General features: G+C 36.6%; 1 protein-coding gene across 1 annotated transcript; it reads right to left on the bottom strand.

The window, feature by feature from the left end:
- Positions 1–3,541: 3,541 nt before the first annotated feature.
- On the bottom strand, positions 3,542–6,387 carry LOC110690634 (cationic peroxidase 1-like). Its single transcript, XM_021867482.1, has 4 exons — positions 6,093–6,387; positions 5,145–5,336; positions 4,878–5,043; positions 3,542–4,621 (listed from the first exon to the last, which is right to left on the bottom strand). Exons 1-4 carry the CDS (start codon positions 6,294–6,296, stop codon positions 4,218–4,220), a joined length of 966 nt encoding a protein of 321 aa, XP_021723174.1. The 5' UTR covers positions 6,297–6,387; the 3' UTR covers positions 3,542–4,217.
- Positions 6,388–27,238: the final 20,851 nt, after the last annotated feature.

Below are 27,238 nucleotides of genomic sequence, written 5' to 3'. Positions count from 1 at the left end.
AATATTCAATTGTGACACTACTTCATTGAGATAAATGCAGTCACCATGTTCTTTATTCAAATAAATAAATAAAAATTTCTCAATCCTTAGGATAAATTAATATGAATCCCACCAAAAACAATATCAAAGCAAGTGGGCTTCTTTATTTAATTAATGATTAGTTGACAAAACTAGGGTTTATGGTCGACACTTGGCGCCAGCAAAGATAGATCAATGATGATGCAAATTCTAAAAGCTTTTAAAGATTGTATTAATTGCATAATATGCCGATTTATGTAAACGAGCCCCCATTAGCACGAGATCAAGCCCATCGAGGCTTCGTCAATCATGTGGCCAAAGAAAAAAAAAATTCTTCAGATTGGATTCTAATTTAATCAATGGTTTAGAGTTTTGGTGCTGAAAACGTGTTATAAAATTAAAGAGAAATAGGAGAAATTAGGGAGAATAGATCAGTCTATATTATTCCATAGAGTGGGGATATATATATATATATATATATATATATATATATATATATATATATATATATATATATATATATGTATATATATATATGTATAACTAGGGTTTGCTTAGTTAACAATAAACCCTAGTTCTAGAACATTCCGAAATGATAAAGGAGGATAATGGATATCCATACAATATTTCATAACACTTAGTAGATAATTCATCAAGGAGATGCGGTTAAGGCCTGTCAATAATTTAAATTATTGTAGCGCTTACCCAACCTAGTTGAATGGAGATTCCCAAGATCTAGGTTCGGGACAACCAAGTTATGATAATAGTAAAAGCACAATAAAGTACAAAATTCTAACCCATTCGGCCATTCCTAAGAGCTATACGGTGCCCATACAGAAAAAGGTTACATTTAAGCATAATTATTATTATTATACATATATTTGTCTTATATTTTTAATAATTTCTATTGAGAGGTTTAGAAGTGACCTATGTGATGAGTGTGAGGACAGGCCACTTCTATGAGAATACTCTAAGACACTTGTAGAATCGGGAGTGTCCTTGGCCAAAACGGACATGAATGAACATGAGATCAAACTATTTTAAGGAAATATTTGTGTAATTTCTATTGTCCAAGCTTAAATTTAAAAGGTGGTTGTTAAAGTTGAAAAATACTACTGATTGACTGAGTAAGCTCGATAGACTTCACTTAGGGTAGTTCAAAGTCTTTGACTAATAATCTCAATGAACTTGTTTTTCATTGAGTAACCTCTATTGCATAATATATATCATGCATGATGTTTACATGATGCCTCTTTCTCATTATTGTGGGAATAATTTTTAGCTAGATTTCAATTTTTGTAAATGAGATTCTTCATTAATGTGGGGGATTATTGATGATTTATTCTTAAATAATATTTGTGTTAGTGAAGAATCGAAGAATGTATCTTTCAGATAAAAATATGTAGTTTTGTTGTATTGTCGTGTGATATGTATGATTAATTGGAATTTATATGGGTACTTTAGTTGTTGTAATTGGAATTTATAACCTTTCATAAGTTATTTCCAATGGTTGTATTATTATTTCTGTATACTTGCAACTTTTCATGTAGTATTTCATTTTCTATACATAGTTGTTGTTCCTTTTTTTTTTTTTTGGGTGTTCAGTTTGAATTAATCTCTCTTAAATACATACATATAGTAGCAACTAATCTAATCTAGTTTGTTTGCCGTTTCCTTATAATTAGAATACCATTTTATAAGAAACAGAATTCATTCTATATATCTTCTCAACAACCTTTGGTATTAGAGAGGAAGCAAGTTCAATTTTCTTAAGGACACAATTAATGTGATAATTTGTATGGCTCTGGTAATTATATACGATTACATTTCAAATCATTTATAAGGTATGTGCTATTTTTTCAAAGGAAAAATTGACAAGAATAATCCCAACTTTGCCCCATTCACTCAAAATAATTCCAACTTTCGATTATTTTTTAATAATCCGAACTTTAATATCAATTTGCTTCCAATGGTCCCAAGTGACCTTTAACCTATTCAACAGGTAATTTTTTTTAAAAAAAGTTTAATGTACATGTGTCATTACTTGATTGGTCAAAATGAGTTTAATTTTTAATTTAGTTGCTAATTAAATCTGAACTAATATTATTAACTACCAATTTAAAAAAAATAAAAAAAATGAAAACCAACACCACCTACCAGCGACTAGCACCAGCCACCTCCCCGACCCCTACCCACCGCTCAGCAACCCGTCACCCCAATGCTCCCAGACCCATTCCCCTGCCCCGCCCCCGCCGTCGCCCTGAACCACCATAGGCCCACCACGAAACCCCTTCCCTCCCTTTAAAATCCTTAAAAAAATCCTTCCCCACCACTTAAACTACCCATCGCCCCTCCCATAACACTCGAAACCTCTTTTCGCTAGGTTTCCGAGAATGGGTGAGGTGGAAATTGGGGGTTTTTGCGGCCGGAGAGGTTTTTTCTCAAGGATTCGGGGGTTTTGGAGTGGCGGAAGACGATCAGGAGTAGAGGAAAGGGCGGCGACATTGCCGGACGGTGCGAGGTGGTGGATCTGGCCGTCGGTATTGCGGAGGGAGTGTGGTGCCGGAGGGTGGCTGGAGCTGCTGGAGGTGGTGGTGGTCTTTAGTTAATTAATTGAATTTTATTTTATTTTATAATTTTTTTAAAATTTCTTTTTTTTGACCAATTATGTCAGCTAACTTGTTATAAGAAGTTAAATAATCGGTTGGGACCATTAAAAGCAAATGGATATTAAACTTCGGATTATTAAAAAATAATCAAAAGTTGGGATTATTTTGGGCTAATGAGGTAAAGTTGGGATTATTATTGTCAATTTTTCCTTTTTCATATATAAGATGTATAGTATTTTGCTTTTTATATTCTTTGACGATTATAACCTATTTTTTAGACAGCTAAGTTTATTCTTATACAAACTTTGAAAAGGAGCATAATTTGCTTATTCAACGGGGAGGATTTATAAAAGATTAAAAGATACTCCTATAACATCATTTAATGTATTGCATAAAGATTAAAAGATATAACGTGTTTTAATGTAATTGCATAAAGATTAAAAGATATACTACCTAATGTCTTTTAGGGGTCGTTTGGTTGGGGTTAATAATCAAAGGGAAAGGGACTTAACATGCATCATTCCCTTTTTTGTTGTTTGTTTGTCATTTTTTTTATTCCCTTTACCCATTTTTATTTTTAAGTTTACCCCAAATCCTTCTATCTTGATTCCCCACCCCCCTAGAATTTTCCATTCCCTTTCCTAAGCCACTAACACCCACTTACCCCCACCTCACAGCCACCTCGTCGGATCTCGCCGAAGCTCGCCCAGTCCTCACCGGCAGGTTCTGCACCTTCCCTTCTCCAAATTGGAACCCGTCGCACCTCCCTCAGAAGAATTCTCCCCTCGTCGGAAAAACGTAACTTGTCCACAAAAACCCAACCTCGTCCCCTTAAAATCGTCGGTCGTCGCTGCCCTTACCCTCGAAACCCTAGCGGATAGGGTTTCGAGGGTAAGGGAAGCGACACTCGGCGATTATAAGGGGATGAGGCTGGGTTTCAAGGGTTTTTCGTGGGTGGGGGAAGGTTTCTGGAGGGGAATGGAGGGGCGGCGAGAGGTGGGGAGGGTGCGAAGACGGGCGGTGATGATGGGGGAGGTACTGCAACAAGCGGTGAGGTGGTGGCTGGGCGGTTGAGTGGTTGGAGAAGTGGGAAAGAGCGGTTGTGCAATGGTGGTAGTGATTGCCTTTGATTTTTAAAAACAAACAACATAGTATATGGAAAGGGTTTCATTCCATTCCCTTTGATTCCCTATGTTCATTCCATTCCATTTACCCCGTGTGAACCAAATGGCCCCTTAATGTATTGCATGTATTGCAAATGTCTTAATAGCTTAATTCACTTCTTGCATTAAAGTATGCATAAGTTGTATTTGAGCAATTAACTCAACGTTAATAGAGTTTCATAATAAAACATATTGAAATAAATTAAAGTACGTATCACCAAATATAGGGTTTTTTTTTTTTTTTTTTTTTTTTGAATAGAAATAGAGATAGTAACTTGTGTACACCTTTTCGATGATTGAAATTACAAATTTACAATCATACAAGTAATAATCATACATGTTTTCTTTTATATTTAACACGTGCATGACACACGTTCAAAGGCTCGTATTAACTAAATACAAGAACTTGAACATTCTATAGCAAGCTTCAAGCTTTCGGAGCATTGACCTTCCTACAATTAATTCTAACCTCTCCATCGTTTCCGGTAAGAACACCTATTTGTCCGAACTTTAGTATTGCTGTGGTATATTCCTTGAAAAAGTTATCTTGATTTGCACTATAATTAGCAACAATGGCATCCGCGGGCCCACCCTTTCCGGTGTATAGCTCTTGATCAATGTCAAGAAGACCTTTTTGTTGCATCAAGTTTTTGAAGTATGCATTGTCAAACACGTATGGAGTGGTGCAATCGATTGGTATACGATCGCCATCGTTGCCTTGCCTAGGACAATGTACTTGCGTTGCCTTCGCGAAGCTAGGATCTATGTTTGTTTCCTCGTAGATACGTTTTCGAAAGGTTGTGCACCTTGCCCTACCAATTGTGTGAGAGCCTGTATTTGAGATAAACATTAGCCAAAACGTAATAGTTTATGTCTCTTTCGATATAGTTTTGAGTAAATATCTCACATCACGTCTACATTTTCATAAAAACACACTTTTATTGTTCTATTTATACTTGTAACACACACCTTTTTATATTTTTATATTAATATCGAGTATCACATAGAAGATCGTAAAAAGTTTGATATAAACGACAGATTATTTTAGATAAGGAATTTCCCCAAGTGAATAAAAGAAAAAAAAAACCTGTTAAAGCCACAAATTCTTCAGTTGAGAAGCCTTTTAGTTTAAAGGCAAGAATCAGTGTTTCTAAATTCCCAATAAAGAGAGCACCTAAGAGGTTAGTCATAAATCTATGTGGTTCAAGCGAATCTTTCCTTCCTAACGGTACTGTCCAAGTTGGTCCACCAAGCTGGAAAATTCATTATCAATTCAAAAAATTTACTGAATCAAGGAGAAAATTCAATAAAATAACTTAACTTTGGAAATAAAGAAGTTATAAGGTAACAATACCCCAACAATTGAGTCTCGAGCAGCCACGGTTAAGATATCAGCACATGATACAATACCTGGGCATTCTTTTTCTACCCGGGCCTTAATCTGGTCAATGGCTTCGTATCCCCATGTTGAATTTTGATTAAGTGCGGCAGATTTCTCCCCAGCCACACTTGGTGTATCATCGAGCAAAATTGATGCATCACATCCCTAATTATACAACAAGTTAACACTGCAATCATTTAGTTGACTAACAAAAATAATAACTTCAAAATTAAAGTAGTTTTATACTCTCTATAATGGTAACATTTGGTTTTGTATGGTTTCCTCACAAAAAAAAAAAAAAAAAAAAGGGGACCATTATATCACCTATTATTTCGTGAAAAATTCATGGTGTAAGAAATTAAAATTTCATATTCTAAATCAGGTGTAATCGACTCTAAGTGGATCATTCAACTCGAAATACTTGATCTTGATTACATGACTTTAACACAATTTGAAATCACTTGACCCATTCAATATTAACTGAACCTTAACAAAACCATATGTTTAATAATAACACTTTTATCAAATTTAGAATATTGTCAACTGAATATAAAGCGACCCAACCCAAAATAAAACCTGAATCAACCTAAACTCGAATTAACAAGATCTGAACCCGGCCCTATACAAACAAGCAATGGATCGATCACCATTTCTACATTTTCCCTCCCTCGAATGTGTTTGTGGGGAGGAGAATGTGGAAGGATGTATAATTACATCTGAATGTATCATAGACATCATATCCTCATTGATTTTTTATAAGAATAATGAGGATCTTGACATCATAAGCACACTAACTTATGCATGGAGAGATCAATTAAGTGTTCCTTGTTTAACCTAGAACCACTATTAAGATCCTTATATAAGACTTATTGTATGCACAAGCTACGTATATATATAACCAAATTAAGATCTTAGACTTACACTAACTCCGCAATCATGGAAATGAAGATGTACAAGAGATCCACCCATGCCAGGTTCTTTCCTTAAGATGTTTGTCATTTCATCTTTAATAATAGAGTTAACCTGTGGACATGTTAATGCATAGTAGTCTTCAGACAATTGTGCGAATGCCGACCGGAAAAGTACAAAGATCAAGCACCATTGAAGCAACGAGGAGAATGCCATGGAAGAAATTAAAGTAGACTAAAGGATAAACATAAAATATAAGGATATTAAAACAATATAAGGTCTTCAAGTTACTATCTCAAAAAAATAATTATGTAATAAGTTGTTCTATTTTTGCTTCTTCTTTTATAATGTTTGAAATATTATTTACACGTCCTAGTTTCAATGGTTATGCTTGTAAAGTGCAATTCAAATGTCTTTTTTTAGCATATATCCGATTAAGAAAGGTATTTCCCTAATGAATTGCTTAGGATAATCTGGCTATTTTCCTTCTCCTTAACAATGGTTATCATTTAAATTCAAAATTAACCAATTTAAGATTTTCTTTACATATTATTCTAGATATATATGAATATGATAGTTAGTTAGGCCTGTTATTTCCTACTTTGTAGTAATCTGATCTCTTTCTTCCCTCATTTTAATTACTTCTACCCTAAAAAAAGCAATCTCTTCCTTAGTTTTAAGTTTCAGTTTGACGTTTACTTTTGCCATTGTTTACAAGAATTACTACAACCTTACTTTGACAAATTAATTATCATACTTCGTCAACTTTTACAATATATATACTTTTTTTTTCTTTGACACAAATTAAACTTTTACAATATTATATACCCTGTCTTTGACAAAATATCTGGTGCCAAGTTTCATTTATGATAATTTTTGCTCCCGACAAATAAGTTTGTGTGTTATACTCCCTCCAGGTGTCAAGTTTCATTTACAATATTTTTTGCTTCCAATAAATAAGTTTGTGTTGTTATACTCCCTCCGTCGTCCCAGACACCCAGAATACATGAGACGTTGGATATTTTTGCACTATTCATGTATTAGCTTTGACCATAATTTTTACTAACATAATGATGCGGTTCCAAGGCATCAATATTGTTATTATAATTATTTTTATTGTTATTTTTAGTTTATTATTAGATGACCGAATTTATTAGGATATTTTTGTTAGTTTAATTCGGTTAGTATAAGATAAGCTTAACTTTAAAGATCATATTTGCAAAATATTATCTTTACAAGTTAGAGTTAGTTTCCTAGTTAGATTAGAATTTATTTTATCGATTTTTAGGCTATTTATTTAGCTTATAAATACGTGATGGTGTTTAACGAAAAGTATGATTGATTGATTTGAAATTTATAAAGTTTTACGTAAGCTTGTGCTTGTGTATTCTTGGCCTAGTTTAGGTTTTAAGCTCGTGTTGCTTAGCGTTTCTTGACCGAGACTCAAGATTCCAAACCTTTCAACTGCGATTGAAGGTTATATCCATCAAAAATTCATATCAAATTGGTGTGACTGCTGTTTGACGAGGGACGAGTTTGACAATTTGTGTCAAAAAACTCAGTTTCGAATGTCATATTGATCGACTTGGTTCTCCTTCGTTTCTAAAGATTTTGAGTTGATTCTTATTTTTAAATTGGTTAATTTTTTTGTCTAGTTTTCACCTGCAAGATTTGAGAACTTTTCGAGAAGCATAGCTATTAAACTGGGTTCGTTCTTTACACCTGGTCAAAAATCAAATTAATCTGCCATTGGTGAGAAAAAAATAAACTGCGATTACTTGGCTGGGAATTTTTTGCTGAATTTTCGTTCGAGTCTTATAGACATATAGGGATAGCAGTATACAAAATTTCAGAATTTTTCGAGGGGTCTTCATTGGGTTTTGGTCCTCGTACTTTCGATCAATTTCTGGACTGGTTTTGTGTGTTTTCTCATCGACATAAACATGGAAAATAAAAGTTGGTTTGAAGCATTTATGATGGAAATCAAGAAAATGAATGAATGTTTGGATAGAATTGATGCTCGTTTTCAAATTCGTGACGTGAGATGTGGTGTACAAGATATGTCTTATGAGAAAGAGACACTAGAGCAACCAATTGTTGAGGCTATATACGAGGAAAAGATTGTATCTTTACCAAGTGATAATCTTACAAATCCAATTTTAGAGCAATCTCATGAACAACTAGTAGAAGAAAAAGAAATTATGGAGCACAAAAGTGTATATTTGTCTAGTTTTGTTGACGAGGAGGTTACATTTGAACTATCTAAGTTGGTAGCAAAAAGTCAAATTTCTACAACTTCCTTTTATGGTGATAATTGGGATACAAATATTTTCACGTATTATTTCCATTATATTGATTGCATTGACAAAGGTGTGTCATCAATTAAAATTTTGGAGCATTCAATTGAAGTTTGTGGTGCATTCATTGGTGTAAAATATAAGCATGACGTGGTTGGATGGAGACTTATTCTTTTAGCTCATGTTCGATTAATTTGGATGATATCTTGGTTCCATGATTTGCTAAAACTTGGGACAAGTTTTTTTCAAGAGGGGGAGTATGATGCGGTTCCAAGGCATTAATATTGTTATTATAATTATTTTTATTGTTATTTTTAGTTTATTATTAGATGACCGAATTTATTAGGATATTTTTATTAGTTTAATTCGGTTAGTATAAGATAAGCTTAACTTTAAAGATCATATTTGCAAAATATTATCTTTACAAGTTAGAGTTAGTTTCCTAGTTAGATTAGAATTTGTTTTACCGATTTTTAGGCTATTTATTTAGCTTATAAATACGTGATGGTGTTTAACGAAAAGTATGATTGATTGATTTGAAATTTATAAAGTTTTACGTAAGCTTGTGCTTGTGTATTCTTGGCCTAGTTTAGGTTTTAAGCTCGTGTTGCTTAGCGTTTCTTGACCGAGACTCAAGATTCCAAACCTTTCAACTGCGATTGAAGGTTATATCCATCAAAATTCATATCAAATTGGTGTGGCTGCTGGGATTTGATATGAATTTTGATGGATATAACCTTCAATCGCAGTTGAAAGGTTTGGAATCTTGAGTCTCGGTCAAGAAACGCTAAGCAACACGAGCTTAAAACCTAAACTAGGCCAAGAATACACAAGCACAAGCTTACGTAAAACTTTATAAATTTCAAATCAATCAATCATACTTTTCGTTAAACACCATCACGTATTTATAAGCTAAATAATTAGCCTAAAAATCGGTAAAACAAATTCTAATCTAACTAGGAAACTAATCTAACTTGTAAAGATAATATTTTGCAAATATGATCTTTAAAGATAAGCTTATCTTATACTAACCGAATTAAACTAACAAAAATATCCTAATAAATTCGGTCATCTAATAATAAACTAAAAATAACAATAAAAATAATTATAATAACAATATTGATGCCTTGGAACCGCATCACATAATAAAAAAAAAAACATATTTTATCATAAAATATGTTGTTACATAGGAATTAATAAAAAAAGTTTCATAATATTAATAATTTTTATTAATATTTAATTATATAAAAATAAAGTCAAACTAGTGCATTGGCATGCATGTGTGCAATGTTGACTGTGTTACGTATTGTGGGACAGAGGGAGTAGCTATTAGTCAAAGTTCATGCTACTACATGCGTCTTGTTAAAAGTTTGTACTATTGAGTTCAATTTTGCCATATATCTATGGACTTTTTTGTGAGAAACTATCTAATTAATAAAGCCTAAATTTTGTGAGAAACTATCTAATTAAAAAAAAGTTATAAGAAACTACCATAAAAGGTAAAATGTTGTAAGATTCTACTTTTGACCGAATTTCCATCGTCGACTTAATTTAACGACGTTAATCCACCCCGGAAACAACCGTGAAGGTTGGTTTTCAAGGTGGTAAGGTTGTTTTCGGGGCGGTTGGAGGATATTTCGAATTGGTAATTAAGGGTAAATTAGTGCTTCGGATATTGGTTTTTGGGGGTAGAGGTGGTCATTTGGGGGTTGAAGGGTGGTTTAGGACTGGTGGAGGCGATTTCAAGCAAGTTGTATTAGTTTTGGGAATGAAAGTGGTGGTTTCAAGAGTATCTTAAGGCCCGTCAATAGTGGAAATCTGGTATAGGTAGTATTTTACAATATTTTACCTTTTTAAAGGTAGTTTTTTTTTACAACGTTTTATCTTTATTAGGTAGTTTATTACAACATTTTTTATTAGGTAGTTTATCACAAAATATGGGTTTTATTAGGTAAATTTTGACAAAATGTCCCTCTATTATATAAGTTTAGAGGGGAAGTAAAAAGTATTGGTATTCTATTGAAGGTCTAAAATACCCTTCTTTGCCTTTTATTGGCAAAGTACAATTCATGCAATAAAAAATTAATACATGATAGATAAAACTTGATGATATTTTTATGAATTTAAACATTGGCAATTAGTTAATTGACTTGAAAAAACAATTTAGGTAAATACAAAAATTAATTTAGGACTCGACTTCGGAATTGGTTTGAACTTTCCTCTATTTTCATTCACTTAAGGCCTCCATGACCCTATATGTGACTAACTAATAATTCTTACAATATTATATGATTTTGGGATCCATCCCTTATATACCAGTGAATTTTCATCATCAAATCTTGAAAACACTATAATGGCCATTTTCATTGATTATAGATTTTAGTTTGGTATATAAACTTTTCAAACCTGGAAAAAAAAACACCAATTTGGGTTGCCTCCTATGCAAAACCCCCCAGGACACTTTGATTCGGGAGACCAATTGGATGGTTGCAACCCGCTTCGTCTTTAAATTATTTATTTAACCATTTAAAACTTACGCTATTTCATTAAATCAAGGCTATCATTGACTTTTATGTGACCGGCTAATAGTCATAAATTATTCCAAACAACATTAACTGTATCACCCTAAAGGTTTCGACATCACGTTAAGAAACCTATAAATTTATCTAATCTCACAGATCATTTAATATTGAAAAAATAATTTAAATGTTTTAGACTCAAAAAGTAAATAGGTGGTGGTACTTTTTTTTGTAAGTGTTTTAGACTCAAAAAGTAAATAGGTGGTGGTACTTTGTTCCCATGAATCCTTATACACCTTGTTTGGACACATTAGGTGGTTGAAATCATCCACTTTATCATTATATCGTCAATTTAACGATTTACTACTTATGCTTGTTTAACGTAATGTGTCATATATATATATATATATATATATATATATATATATATATGTATATGTATATATATGTATATATATGTATATATATGTATATATATTATATATATGTATATATATATGTATATATATGTATATATATATATGTATATATATGTATATATGTATATAGTATATATATACATACAAACATAGCTAATTCCCAAATGCTAGCACTATACATGTATTAAAAATGCAATGTCATATATAAATTTGTGTCAAAAGTGCTAGCAAATAAATTAATTTTTTTTGGGTGATATTATATCCCCCAATTAGAGCGCTTTTGTCCCGCAGAGACTTATCACTAATAATGTTATTGTAGCTTTTGAGATTTTTCATGCTATGAAACGTGGCGGGGAAGGGAAAGAGGGTAACATTGCTTTGAAACTGGATATGAGCAAGGCATAAGATCATGTTGAATGGGTTTTCTTGGAGCAAGTTATTGTTAAGATGGGGTTCTCGGCAAATTGGATTCACCGTGTTATGTGTTGCATTAACAGTGTTTCCTTTGCTTTCAAGATCAATGGTCGTATTGCTGGGTCTGTGGTTCCGTCGAGGGGTTAAGGCAAGGTGATCCGATTTCTCTGTACTTGTTCCTGTTATCTGTGGATGCTTTTTCGCCCTTGATCACCAAGGCGAAGAATGCTGGGCTTATCCATGGTGCTAGAATTTGCCAGAATGCTCCCCGGGTTTCCCATTTATTTTTTGTTGATGACAGTATACTTTTTGCGAGGGCTAGTTTGCAAGAATGCTCAACTATTGCTAATATTATTAGCAAATACGAGATAGCATCCTGACAAGTGTCAATCTGAGCAAAACGGAAGTCTTCTTTAGTAAAAAGGTATGTCGAAGTCGAAGGCAAGAAATTATTGATATTTTGGGTATTCGAGAAGTTGAACGTCATGAGAAGTATTTGGGTTTGCCTGCTATCATTGGGAGATCGAAGAAAGCTATTTTTGTTGAAAGACTGATTATGGAAAACGTTGCAGGGTGGAAAGAAAAATTAATTGTTGTCTAGACCGGGCAAGGAAGTCCTCATTAAAGCTGTTCCACAAGCCATTCCGACGTACATGATGAGTATCTTTAAGATCCCTGATGGCCTAATTGATGAAATTCATGCTATGCTTGCTCGATTTTGGTAGGGTTTGATTGAGACTGCGAGTAAGATGCATTGGCAAAAATGGGAGCTCCTTTTTCAACCAAAGGCCTTTGGTGGGATGGGGTTCCGAGACCTCAAATGCTTTAATAAAGACATATTAGCCAAACAAATGTGGAGGCTTCATCACAATCTGGGTACGCTTATCCATTCAATATTAAAAGCAAAATATTTCAAATATTGTGATGTTCTTGAGGCTAGTATCGGTTTTGATCCAAGTTACGCTTAGAGGAGTATGTGGGGTGCAAAGGAGTTGCTTCTTGAGGGCCTTAAATGGAGAGTAGGAAATGGCAGAAATATTAAGGTATGGAGCGATGCGTGGCTTCCTGATAAAGTGTGCTCTATATGCAATTATTTGGAGGAATCCATTATCCACGCCACTTTTTATTGCAATGTTGCAAAAGAAATTTGGGCTACCAGTCATCATCTTACTCATATTCAACAAGCCCTTGATTCTAATTTTTTGGAGCGTTTTTTATGGTTGTCAAAGAACGTTTCAAGAAGTAAGTTGGTGTCAATTTCTACTCTTGCGTGGGCTTCTTGGCACTGTAGGAACATGACTATTTATGAGCAAAAATCCTTCAACGCGGTGGATTTGCAAGGGACTGGGTTAATTTTGTTCGTGATAGCAATTAGTACGTTGTCAGAGTGCTGACAGGGCTGGTCCTACTGCAAGCTCCCCTGCTGATTCGTGAAGCTGCCCAAGTGTCACGGTCCGGGAGTTTGGACCCCGAAACGTGCGGCGTGCTCTAGCCTTTTGGCGGCAAGAACGCTAGCCTTGAGCGGAAGAGGGGCTTGTGAGCACAAAGCAACACAAGCGGGCAATAAAATCTCAGGAGCACTCACGTCTATCTGGGCGACGGAGTGCGGGTGGTCGGGGCTTGTGACGGCCGATACTTCAAAGCGGGCACAAGCGGGTCCGAACCACGAGTCCTTAGCGCATCAAGTTGGGTTGGAGGGGAGCTAATATGCAAGTAAGACACAATATCTATAAAGGTCTAACAACAAACAAGCATAAAAGCAAGGCAACACTTGGTAGAAGGCTTCAAGATTTCATTAATCATTTGCCCTCTAAAGAGCTTTAAATGACATACAAGGAGAATCCCTAGTGAACACTGATCTGACAGTAACACAATAATGGGACCTCAAGCTAAGAAAACATAACCTAAACTCTAGGAAAGCACTTAAATGGAATCTAATACATCAAAAGGAGTTGGATTCTAACATCCTCCCCCACTTAAGCTGTCGACGACCTCGTTAACTTACAAAAGTTACAATCAAAATTAGAAAACCCTAAACTATCTCAAGTTTCGGATGCGCCGTTGGTGCGGCTATCTTCTGGAATCTTATCTGACTCTTGAGCTGGATCTTCTTTGTTGACGAGGAGCTTGTCTCTGGAGTCGCTCGGCTTGAACATCTTGTTGAGAGCTTCATCTCTAAATTTCCTCCTGGGAGTGGAATCTGTTGAATTAAGGGGGACAGCTGCTTCCACCATCATCTGTTGGGGAGCTGCTTCCTTGAGACTGTGGTGGAAAGCTTCAAGTTGTGGCTAGTGCCTCTTGGGTGACCATTTTCTTTGTAATCCCTTGCACGCGCCCTGCGTTGTTTGCTCAACCACTGTTTTTCCTCCCTCTTGGGAGGTTCTTCTTTGGTGTCTCTTTGGTGTCTCTGGGCTCGTCGCTCTTTGCTTCGAACCTTGTGACTGATTCTGGTTTTCGCGGGTGTGTATCTGGGATGTTGCCAACTCCATGGGCTTCATCTCCCGCTTCTCTGGGTTTCTGGTGCGAGCTTGTTTCTTCGATGTTGCCTTCTTCTCAGGCTCCGTCACTCGCATTGCCGAAAGATATCGGACTTCTGGTTCTCCTTGAGGTGCTATCATTCTCATAGCACTCAGGCGTCGTATGGAACCCATCCTATATGTGGGCTCCTCATCGCTGCTAGTCTCTTTTGTGGCCTCCTGAACGGACATGGATGACAATCTCTTTTGGATCTTGTCAAGTTCTTCTTTATGCTTCCCACCATTTGTGTGGACCTCGACAAAGTATGCAGTTTATTGCCCTTGTGTTTGCCGAGGATGCGCCGGCCCTCGAGTTTCCTGAGTTGTGGGAGGGGGTAGATGTTTGTCTCTGGGCATCACCTCCTCCACTTCTTCTATGATATTTATTAATGGTGTTGGACGATACTCGTGAGCCGTTCTCTGTACCCTTTGGAGAGCTTGGAGACGGACTGTTAGAGCGTGTTGACGTCCCACTTGAATCCTTCTCGGATTGACGACGCTTCCCGACTGAGTAGTCCATCAATCTCTCAGCAGCACACATAGCAGCAGCGAGGGTATCAATATTCTGCCTCAAAATCTCTCGCTGCGCCCATTCCTTTAACCCGTTGACAAAGTTGAACACACGATCTTTCTCATTCATGTCTGTGATGTCCAACATTATCGCCGAGTATTCCTTAACATAGTTGCGAACAGAACCCTTCTGGCGGCACTCTTGCAACTTCATCCGTGCAACAAACGCTGTGTTGACGGGGTAGAATTGTTCTTTGAGTTCCTCTTTGAACTCCGCCCATGTATCAATCTTGATCCTTCCTGCTTCGATGTCTGCGTGCTTGGTGCGCCACCACAGCTTAGCATCTTCGGACAAGTACATGATGGCAGTATCCACCTTCTGATCGTCACTTAGTTGACATATTCGGAAGTACTGCTCCATGTCGAAGAGGAAGTTATCAACTTCTTTCGCATCTCTAGCGCCACTGTAGTCGCGAGGTTTGGGCGGCTTTATCTTCGCCGCACCAACACCCAGTGCGTCTCTGCCCACAGCGCGCGTTAAGGTAGCACATTTCTCAAGTGCTTCGTCGGCTTTTCCTTGAACAAATTGCAATTGTTCGCGGAGGGCATCTCTGTCAGCCATCAATTTCACAATTTGCTCGGCTTGCTCGTGTACAATGACTTGGAGCTCGGCCCATTTGTCCGCCTTCTCCTCGAGCCAAGCGAGCCTTTCTTCTACGAATTCCATCTTCGTGTAGCCCTCCTTGGTGCCTACACGGGTTGCTTGCGACGAGGTTTGAGCCTCGGCTCTGATACCAACTGTCACGGTCCGGGAGTTTGGACCCCGAAACGTGCGGCGTGCTCTAGCCTTTTGGCGGCAAGAACGCTAGCCTTGAGCGGAAGAGGGGCTTGTGAGCACAAAGCAACACAAGCGGGCAATAAAATCTCAGGAGCACTCACGTCTATCTGGGCGACGGAGTGCGGGTGGTCGGGGCTTGTGACGGCCGATACTTCAAAGCGGGCACAAGCGGGTCCGAACCACGAGTCCTTAGCGCATCAAGTTGGGTTGGAGGGGAGCTAATATGCAAGTAAGACACAATATCTATAAAGGTCTAACAACAAACAAGCATAAAAGCAAGGCAACACTTGGTAGAAGGCTTCAAGATTTCATTAATCATTTGCCCTCTAAAGAGCTTTAAATGACATACAAGGAGAATCCCTAGTGAACACTGATCTGACAGTAACACAATAATGGGACCTCAAGCTAAGAAAACATAACCTAAACTCTAGGAAAGCACTTAAATGGAATCTAATACATCAAAAGGAGTTGGATTCTAACATCCTCCCCCACTTAAGCTGTCGACGACCTCGTTAACTTACAAAAGTTACAATCAAAATTAGAAAACCCTAAACTATCTCAAGTTTCGGATGCGCCGTTGGTGCGGCTATCTTCTGGAATCTTATCTGACTCTTGAGCTGGATCTTCTTTGTTGACGAGGAGCTTGTCTCTGGAGTCGCTCGGCTTGAACATCTTGTTGAGAGCTTCATCTCTAAATTTCCTCCTGGGAGTGGAATCTGTTGAATTAAGGGGGACAGCTGCTTCCACCATCATCTGTTGGGGAGCTGCTTCCTTGAGACTGTGGTGGAAAGCTTCAAGTTGTGGCTAGTGCCTCTTGGGTGACCATTTTCTTTGTAATCCCTTGCACGCGCCCTGCGTTGTTTGCTCAACCACTGTTTTTCCTCCCTCTTGGGAGGTTCTTCTTTGGTGTCTCTTTGGTGTCTCTGGGCTCGTCGCTCTTTGCTTCGAACCTTGTGACTGATTCTGGTTTTCGCGGGTGTGTATCTGGGATGTTGCCAACTCCATGGGCTTCATCTCCCGCTTCTCTGGGTTTCTGGTGCGAGCTTGTTTCTTCGATGTTGCCTTCTTCTCAGGCTCCGTCACTCGCATTGCCGAAAGATATCGGACTTCTGGTTCTCCTTGAGGTGCTATCATTCTCATAGCACTCAGGCGTCGTATGGAACCCATCCTATATGTGGGCTCCTCATCGCTGCTAGTCTCTTTTGTGGCCTCCTGAACGGACATGGATGACAATCTCTTTTGGATCTTGTCAAGTTCTTCTTTATGCTTCCCACCATTTGTGTGGACCTCGACAAAGTATGCAGTTTATTGCCCTTGTGTTTGCCGAGGATGCGCCGGCCCTCGAGTTTCCTGAGTTGTGGGAGGGGGTAGATGTTTGTCTCTGGGCATCACCTCCTCCACTTCTTCTATGATATTTATTAATGGTGTTGGACGATACTCGTGAGCCGTTCTCTGTACCCTTTGGAGAGCTTGGAGACGGACTGTTAGAGCGTGTTGACGTCCCACTTGAATCCTTCTCGGATTGACGACGCTTCCCGACTGAGTAGTCCATCAATCTCTCAGCAGCACACATAGCAGCAGCGAGGGTATCAATATTCTGCCTCAAAATCTCTCGCTGCGCCCATTCCTTTAACCCGTTGACAAAGTTGAACACACGATCTTTCTCATTCATGTCTGTGATGTCCAACATTATCGCCGAGTATTCCTTAACATAGTTGCGAACAGAACCCTTCTGGCGGCACTCTTGCAACTTCATCCGTGCAACAAACGCTGTGTTGACGGGGTAGAATTGTTCTTTGAGTTCCTCTTTGAACTCCGCCCATGTATCAATCTTGATCCTTCCTGCTTCGATGTCTGCGTGCTTGGTGCGCCACCACAGCTTAGCATCTTCGGACAAGTACATGATGGCAGTATCCACCTTCTGATCGTCACTTAGTTGACATATTCGGAAGTACTGCTCCATGTCGAAGAGGAAGTTATCAACTTCTTTCGCATCTCTAGCGCCACTGTAGTCGCGAGGTTTGGGCGGCTTTATCTTCGCCGCACCAACACCCAGTGCGTCTCTGCCCACAGCGCGCGTTAAGGTAGCACATTTCTCAAGTGCTTCGTCGGCTTTTCCTTGAACAAATTGCAATTGTTCGCGGAGGGCATCTCTGTCAGCCATCAATTTCACAATTTGCTCGGCTTGCTCGTGTACAATGACTTGGAGCTCGGCCCATTTGTCCGCCTTCTCCTCGAGCCAAGCGAGCCTTTCTTCTACGAATTCCATCTTCGTGTAGCCCTCCTTGGTGCCTACACGGGTTGCTTGCGACGAGGTTTGAGCCTCGGCTCTGATACCAACTGTCACGGTCCGGGAGTTTGGACCCCGAAACGTGCGGCGCGCTCTAGCCTTTTGGCGGAAAGAACGCTAGCCTTGAGCGGAAGAGGGGCTTGTGAGCACAAAGCAACACAAGCGGGCAATAAAATCTCAGGAGCACTCACGTCTATCTGGGCGACGGAGTGCGGGTGGTCGGGGCTTGTGACGGTTGATACTTCAAAGCGGGCACAAGCGGGTCCGAACCACGAGTCCTTAGTGCATCAAGTTGGGTTGGAGGGGAGCTAATATGCAAGTAAGACACAATATCTATAAAGGTCTAACAACAAACAAGCATAAAAGCAAGGCAACACTTGGTAGAAGGCTTCAAGATTTCATTAATCATTCGCTCTCTAAAGAGCTTTAAATGACATACAAGGAGAATCCCTAGTGAACACTGATCTGACAGTAACACAATAATGGAACCTCAAGCTAAGAAAACATAACCTAAACTCTAGGAAAGCACTTAAATGGAATCTAATACATCAAAAGGAGTTGGATTCTAACACCAAGTCAGGGTCGTGTTAAGGTAAACTGTGACGCACATCTTGGTTTTGTTACAGGGCAGGGCGTGGTTATCAGAGATGAGCATGGGAATATTTTGGTTGATGTGTGCCACGAGCATGCTAGGTGGGGTGTGGAGTTAGCAGAGGCAACAACTTGTAGGTTTGCATTGGCACTTGCAAGAAGGTTGGGTTTTGACAGTGTGCAGCTTGAGAGTGACTCGATTAATGTGGTGCGAGCAAACAACAACAAGGCAGTGCATATTTGTTTTCCTCTCTTGTTCTCTTCTTTCTCAATCTCTTCCTCGCTCTCTTCTTTCTCTTTTTCTTTTTTCTTCTTTTCTTTTTGTTTCCTTTTCCTGCTCTAGTTTGGTTCCCTCATATCTCCAATAGTAAAATTTAATTCAGTTGCATTGATTCTTTTACGTAATTTTTTAAATTAATAATTTTAATATAATTTGTTTCATGTTGACTAAACCCATTAATAAAAAAAATGATAGATTTATTGTTGCATGTAATAGAATGTAGTTAGGAGCTGCATCATAAATACTTTTCCTCCGTATTTTTTTTATTCATTTAGAAATAATACAACATAATTATTTCCATTTGTTTTCTTCTCTAGATTTTTCTCTCTATTCAGATAAAATCAACATGGTATCAAAGCAAAAATAGCTCAAATCTTCCGCAAATTTCTTCCGCTATTTTTGATTGCTGCTTTAATGGAGTTTTGATGTTATACTGTTGATTGATTCGATTTTTTTTCCTGCATTTTCAGGTATGATTTTTTGGTTGTTCGTCATTTAATGCTTGATTGAGGTTGTAATTTTTGTTGCAATTGTTCTTGCATCTGTTCTTTGAGGTTGTTCACCTGATTTGTTTGAATATTTGTTTGATTGAGGTTGATATATTTTGTGGTTGAGGAATTTGATTCCTATGTTGTTTGTGATTTTGTCTAGATTGTTGTTATTAAGATACTATTGATATTTTTATATTGATTCTGAGGTTGTGAATCTTGAGGCTTCTGTTGAGGATATTGAATTATTAAGTGCATTCTTTATTTCTTTGTGGATTTTTTGGAGTAAGTTTTCTGATATAAGTATTGTTTGAGATTTGTGAAATTTTTTTAGGATAATTTTCTGTTAATCATGCCTCAGAATACACAACAGTTTGTTTTGGATCCTACTGTTGTACTTCGATGTGTGTAATATATTCATCCTTTTTATGTTTCAATTGAAACCTTAGTTTCTGATGTGTTTGATGGAAGTGGTTTTGGTGACTGGAAGAGGTCTATTGTCTTGAGTTTTTCCTCGAGAAACAAACTAAGATTCATTGATGGCAGTGTTGAGCAACCACCTACTACTGATCTAAACCATAAAGCTTGGTGTAGATGTAATGATCTGGTTCTAGGTTGGTTGTTGTTTGCCTTAGAGAAAAGTATAGCTAAGAGTATGTGGTATTGCAAGTCTACTAATGATCTTTGGGATGATCTTGAGGAGAGGTTTGGCCATACTTCCTTGATTGAGGTTGCAATTGTTGTTGCAATTGTTCTTGCATATGTTCTTTGAGGTTGTTCAACCGATTTGTTTAATTGAGGTTGATATATTTTTTTGTTGAGGAATTTGATTCCTATGTTGTTTGTGATTTTGTCTAGATTGTTGTTATTGAGCTACTGTTGATATTTTTAGATTGATTCTGAGGTTGTGAATCTTGAGGCTTCTGTTGAGGATATTGAATTATTGAGTGCATTCTTTATTTCTTTGTGGATTTTTGGGAGTAAGTTTTCTAATACAAGTATTGTTTGAGATTTGTGATATTTTTTATGATAATTTTCTGTTAATCATGCCTCAGAATACACAACAGTTTGTTTTGGATCCTACTGTTGTACTTGGATGTGTGTACTATATTCATCCTTTTCATACTTCGATTGAAACCATAGTTTCTGATGTGTTTGATGGAAGTGGTTTTGGTGATGACTGGAAGAGGTCTATTGTCTTGAGTTTGTCCTCGGGAAACAAACTAGGATTCATTGATGGCAGTGTTGAGCAACCACTTGCTACTGATATAAACCATAAATCTTGGTTTAGATGTAATGATCTGGTTCTAGGTTTGTTGTTGTTTGCCTTAGAGAAAAGTATAGCTAAGAGTGTATGGTATTGCAAGTCTACTAAGGATCTTTGGGATGATTTTGAGGAGAGGTTTGGCCATACTTCTGCTACATAACAATATGCTTTGTATCAGCAGTTATTTGATTTACAAAGATTAAGTCAGCTTGGGATGTAATAGACAGTAATGAACCTCTTCCTATATGTTCTTGTGCTTCCTGTACTAGTCTTATTACTACGAAATAGTGAAAGCCCAACAGGATTAGAGATTGATGATGTTTCTAGCTAATGAAACTCAATGACAAGTATGCTATGGCCAAGACTAATATTCTGATGCAACCTCTACCTATTATCACCATTGCATATCGATTGTGTGTTCAAGAAGAGAAACACAAAGAAAGGAGTGCAAGATCATCTACCTCTTTAGAACCTATGGCTTTTGCTGCTGGAAGGAAGTTCAATGGCAGGCCATATGACATAAATTTCAAACAGAATTCTATAGAGTCTTATAATCAGCCTTAGAATCAGAATAGCATGATGACTGGTAATAAGAGGCAGTGGTTTTGTGACCATTGCAAGATAACAGGACATGACATTGATAGGTGTTTCAAACTACGTGGCTATCCACCTGGGTGGAATAATGTGTGGAATAATAGCAAAGATTTTGGTCAACAAAACTTCAATAAAAACAAAAGAGTTGCTCATCTTGCTCAAGTTGGTGATTCAGACACCGAACAACCTCAACAGCCTGTAAACAATGTTGATTACTTGTGGACTCCTCAAATGGCAATAGAGCAATGCCGCAAGATCATGAATATTCTTGTCAAAAGAAGCAAGCACAAGAGTACACTGAGAAGGCTCTAGGGATATGATACTCTTATGGTGGCAATGTCTTATTTGCAAGTAAACTTTGCCTTATGTCTTTTGTTCCTGCTCTATGGGTCATTGATATTTATGGACACTTAGTTTAGCCCCCTCCAAAATTGACCTAATTCCATGGATTATGAGCCTTTTAGCTTTGGATTATTTTCAATTTCCAAATTTGAAATCGAAATAAGTCAAGGAGATTCCTATGAACCCTATAACACTCTGATAGGTTGTCGTACACCTGTCAAAAATAAATTCCTAACAAACCAACTAACAATATAGTAGGGTAAGTAGGGTCTAATCCACAGAGAGATGGCTATTTAATATAGCTTTCAAGGTATTGAGAAACTAAACTATGTCACGAAATTGGGATAGAAAAATAGTCTAAATTAAAATAGAAATAAAATAATTAATAAAAAGACCTAGGGTTATGGTTCACCATGTTTATCGCTCTAAATCTATCAAATATCAATAACAATTCAATCATTCAATTATATAGAGCAACTGCTAAGCCTACGGTCGGGTCTTAACGCTCTCAATTCAACATATGCAGTACGGTCGCTAACATAATCAGAATTGCTAATTGTAGGAAAACCTCTAAAAGTAAGATCTTTCGATTCAAACTCTTATTAACATGAATTAATCAAACAATTGATCAGGTTGTAAGATTAACAATAAAACACTATCAATGAGAGAAATTAATAATCAAAATATTAAAAACATCAATCAAGATTCATTGTATAAACATGGATTCCCAAACCCTAGAAATAAACTACTACTCTAGCATGAAATAAATAATAAAAACTAAATCTAATGAAGAAAGAATAATAAAAATAAAGAAATAAAATTACCTTTATAAATTAAAGTAAGAAATTCAAGAACAAATCCATGGAGGAATCCATGGAATTGTCCATGAAAAACTAGGGCTAGGGAGAAAACGAACGTAAAATAAAAAGTATAAAAAGGCATAAGGGAAAAATAATATCCCTTGAGTATTTATATTATCCTAAACCTAAATAAAAATAGGAAAATAAAAATAACAAAAGAAGTTTAATGATTGGTCAAATTTAAGAGTTGTAGTCCACATAAGACTCCTCGATCATCAAATGCGCGCACCACCCATCGGGCGATGGGTGGCTGATGGTTGGACGAGCTGCACAAGGGGGAGTTCGACCAGCGGCCGCTGGTTTTCCATCTCCCCAACCAGCAGCTCACGGCCGATCGCACAACACATCCATCGCCCGATGGCTGGGCGATGGATTGGCAGCTTCGCAGGATCAACTTCAAAGGCTTGTATCTCGAGATCAGGAATTGTATAGGGGCGTGCGATCAATCAATGGAAAGATCTTCAAGTCTAGTTTCTAATGCAATTTGAATTCATTCATTACAATCTGTAGAACTCAAGTTATGATCAAAAGAGTGACCAAAGGTCTGTTTTGCCACTTTGTAGACCATCGTTTTCCTTCGTTTCTAGCTTAAATTCATTTCCAAAAAGTGCATAACGACCCTTATGGATGCTATATTCATTCCTCATGCATATAAATCTTAAAATAATTTTGCACAAACATATATCCTTCATTGAACAACCTCAATTTATCGACTGTTCATCCTTTCATTGTCCGATTCTTCCAAAACCACTTCGAAAGCGTCCAAATAGTTATAGAAACAACCTGAAACATTAAAAAAACACAAACAAAGCGTAATAGAGCTCAAAAAGGACAACTTATGCAATTGCGGCCTAAAAAGCGATAAAAGACTCAAAAAGGAACTATAAAACTAGCATAATTGTGCCTATAAACTCTATATAAATGTGATTTATCACACTTAAGGCATGGCCATTCACAAGTAGAATAAGGAAAATGGGAAGCGGTTCAAACTCCGTAAAGGGAAGCGGTTTTAAACCCCTTGCGCTTGGGGGGGCTTCCCATTAGCCTTTTAAATGGGAAGCGGTTTGAACCGCTTCCCATTTGTAGTGAAAGGGAAGCGGTTTTGGTGCGAAATTGCTTCCCATTATGCCTTTAAAATTTAATTTTTTTATTTTGCTTTTTTCTCAGAAATTAATACACAACAACTAAACATATGTACAAAAATATATATTTCCATTGATAATTTGATGTCATATTACATTTTAATATTGTTTCCAAAAAAATTAAATTTTAATTAAAAAAAATCTATTGACCATCAAAAAAAAAAAAAAATTCTACTGAAGCCACCAGCCCACCACCGCCGTGGTATTCTCCCACCACCGCCATGGTATTCTGTCACCACCGTCGTGATGTTCTGCCGCCACCACCCTGCTATCACCACCGCAATCTAAAGCAAAAATGGACAAACAAAATAAAATAAAAAATCAAAATCAAAACACGAAAGACCAAAAAATTAGATAAAATAAAAATTGAACAATCTAATAAGGAAAGATCTAATTTAGATTAAAAAAATATATTCAAAAACTTTTAGAACTCAAAAACTTCAAAAAACTCAAAAACTTCATATAGAAGATGAAATTTGAAGGGAAAAAAAAACTAGATTGAAATTCTTACCATAAACTTAGATTTGAAAATCGGTGAGGGCTACTCGGCGGACTCGGTGTGGGCTGCTTAGGGTGCTAGGTGTGGGCTGCTCGGTGGTGCTCGGCGTCAGTGGTTATTGTGGTCGGTGTGGGTTTGGGTGAAGGCTGCTCGGTGGTGCTTGGCGGTGCTCGGGGTCGTGGATGTTGTCGGTGATAAAGAGGAGAGAGGAAAGGAGATGAGAAAGGAAAGAGGATGTGAGGGGAGAGGGGAGAGAGGAGATAGAAGTGAGGCATGAGGGGGAAAACTGAGAAATGAGAGGAGAGAGAGCGCGCGGCGTGAGAAAGAGGGAAGAGAGGAGAGAGAGCGTGGGAAATAGGGGGTTTTAATTTTTAGGGTTTTTTAGCAAATGGAAAGCGGTTTAATGTTCAAACCGCTTCCAATTACAATATTTGGAAGCGGATAACCCAAAACCGCTTCCCTTTTCAAATCTTAGGTTGTTTTTTTGGTGGGTTTTTGAAAGCGGAATTGAATAACCGCTTTCAATTTAGGGCTTCCCAATTAGATTTTCTACTAGTGATTTGGATTGTTGGAAGTGTCCACTTTGTCTTAAGTTATTAATTTAAAGACACTTCTTTCTAACACCTACCTCTTTTAATTTTCTCTTTGCCGATGTGGGCTTTTATATGACCGACATTGTTCTCTTTTTAATTCCTCTTTTATTTTCAAGCATTCAATTAATTTTTATACTCTAAATTTCTTCATTTTTTAAAAACAGTTTAAAGCATTAATAACATTGATATCTGAATAGATATAATTCAAGTAATTTTGTTTCATAGAAATATACGAAGTACACATATAAAAGTTGAAATAGTTTAAAGCATTAATAACATTGATATCTGAATAGATATAATTCAAGTAATTTTGTTTCATAGAAATATACGAAGTACACATATAAAATAAAGTTGTCTTTCAAATATGTATGTGTGTGTGGGGGGGGGGGGGGGTTGAGATCCAATGAGAAGGATCTTAAAATGAGAAGAATGAGAAGAAATCTTGATTGTGCAAATAAAACCCACGATTTGCATTCCACCTACGCGAAATGCACCTTTATAAAAAAAAATTATGCATATTTAGTACAAAAATTATGCACATTTGATTCAAAATATATGTACAAATTTAACTTTCAATATCTCTTCACAATAATGAACTTTCTCTACTCTCTCCATTCCAACTTATATAGTTAAGCTTTTTAATTTTTAGAGATGAAAAAGTAATTGCAGTTATGAGCAACGTGCAAATTCAATAATAAGTATATGAGAGAGTTTTGATCAATTTTTGTTTGTTATAAAATTTAGTAATTGACTTCTAGTTTTATGCTATTGAACCAAAAATATAAAATTGATAACAATAAAATTTCATAGATAGAATTGAATAGTGTAAATTAATCTTAGTTTAATTTATTGAAATAGTTTAGCAAAAATATATATTAGCAAAATTTATAAAACATGTTGTCCGGCCTGTGGGATCGACCCATACTAGCCAGTTGTTTGCTAACAACAAACAACCGTGCATTGGTATCATATATCTACCTAATCAAACTTACATTTTGTTTGATGATAGCAATTACAATCATAGACGAATTTTTCGTTTATATAGTCTGTGACCCACACACGTCGTTTAAAGGCTAAAATTTTTACGCACAAAGATGAAAATTTTATAACAGGCCTCGTGCATTTAATTAGCACCATTAGGCTTCCGGCAATTTGTTCTGATTTCTCCGTTTTTGCCAGTAAGAACACCCAATTGGCCGAATTTTACAATTGATGTGACAAAATCCTTGAAGAAGGTTTCCTTACTTGAACTATAATTTGCAACAATGGCGTCGGCCGGTCAACCCTTTCCGGTGTATAGTGCTTGATCTGAACTAAGAAGACCTCTTTGCTTCATCAAGTTGACAAAGTATTTATTGTCAAATTTAAATGGAGTTTCGTAGTCAATTGGTGCTGTGTTGTTATCCCCTCCTTGCTTAGGGAAATTTTTTCGCAACGACGCCGCATAAGCGGGGTCGATGTTCGTGTCCTCGTAGATACGTTTTCTATAGGATACACATCTTGCCATGCCAACCGTGTGACCACCTATACGTAACGAAAGTATAATAGTCCACAATCAAGTGTTAATAACACAATTATTCTTGGGGGATGGGATAGAAGTGTCAATTTGAATGTTTGGATCGGATTTGATGGGGTCGAGTCGGATCAATTTTAAAGTTGAGTCATGTGAAATTATTACCTCCATGCAAGTCGAAATCTGAATCGAAAATTTTTGGATCAGATCGTGTCGAATTAGGTGTGGTTTTGACAGCTCTAGATGGGGACTACTTTAACATTCAATATATATATATATATATATATATATATATATATATATGTATATATATAAAGCTAAACTTTTAGCCAGGTCACGAGGATGCGACTCTTGACATTCTAACTTTTCGCCAAGTGTCGCGCCACGTTGGATAGATTTAAATAGACCTCATAAGATAAAAAAAGGATAATTTAAAATTCTATTTGGATAGAATTTTAGGATTAAATTAGTTTTATTTTCGATAAAATACCAATATTTCAAATGTACAAATTCAATTATAATTTTATCAAAAAAATTATTAGATTATAATTCTTAAAAATTATCAAATAAATTATTTTTTGTATCATAATATTTTTCGGACTAAGGAAATAGTTCAAAGCGTTAAACATACATTTATAATATATACTAATCGGTTAAAATAATATACTTTACAATCTAGCAAATCGTATAAAGATTAAAAATTTATTTTATAATTCAATAAACAACCCGGGCATCGCACGGGGCACAAAACTAGTATATATATATATATATAATGGGGTCAAATGAGAAGTTTCTTAAAATAAGAAGGATTTTTGTGCATAATTTTTGTAATAAATGTGCATATTTTTTGAACTAAATGTGCCAAAAATAAATTAAAAAAATCGACTCAAATTTGATGTGCATATTTATATATACAACTAATAAAAATCACACTTCTTTCATTTTTAGATTAATCACAATAGTTAACTAATATAACTCATGCGTCAATGGCTCAATGCACAATGTATTTATATAGGCAATTATATATTATATTAGTAAGAAGTATTAAAATTAAAGTTGATGTAATGAAAATATGCGTAAAAACTAATCAAAAAGCAAAAATTCAAGTGATGTGTTTAGTAATCTAAAATGGAGGTAGTACATGATATCCATCGTTTAAATATACATTTTGCACTTTTTATTTCTG

This window comes from Chenopodium quinoa, unplaced genomic scaffold (assembly GCF_001683475.1).
Source record: "Chenopodium quinoa cultivar QQ74 unplaced genomic scaffold, ASM168347v1, whole genome shotgun sequence".
Lineage (NCBI taxonomy): Eukaryota > Viridiplantae > Streptophyta > Magnoliopsida > Caryophyllales > Amaranthaceae > Chenopodium > Chenopodium quinoa.
This window is presented reverse-complemented; position numbering and strand designations above follow the sequence as displayed.

Coding starts and splice junctions, on each gene's coding strand:
- LOC110690634 (XM_021867482.1), bottom strand. CDS start 6,296: ATGGCATTCTCCTCGTTGCTTCAATGGTGCTTGATCTTTGTACTTTTC. Junction 5,337..6,092: donor TCCATGATTGCGGAGTTAGT/GTAAGTCTAAGA, acceptor TTGTATAATTAG/GGATGTGATGCATCAATTTT. Junction 5,044..5,144: donor CTCGAGACTCAATTGTTGGG/GTATTGTTACCT, acceptor TGAATTTTCCAG/CTTGGTGGACCAACTTGGAC.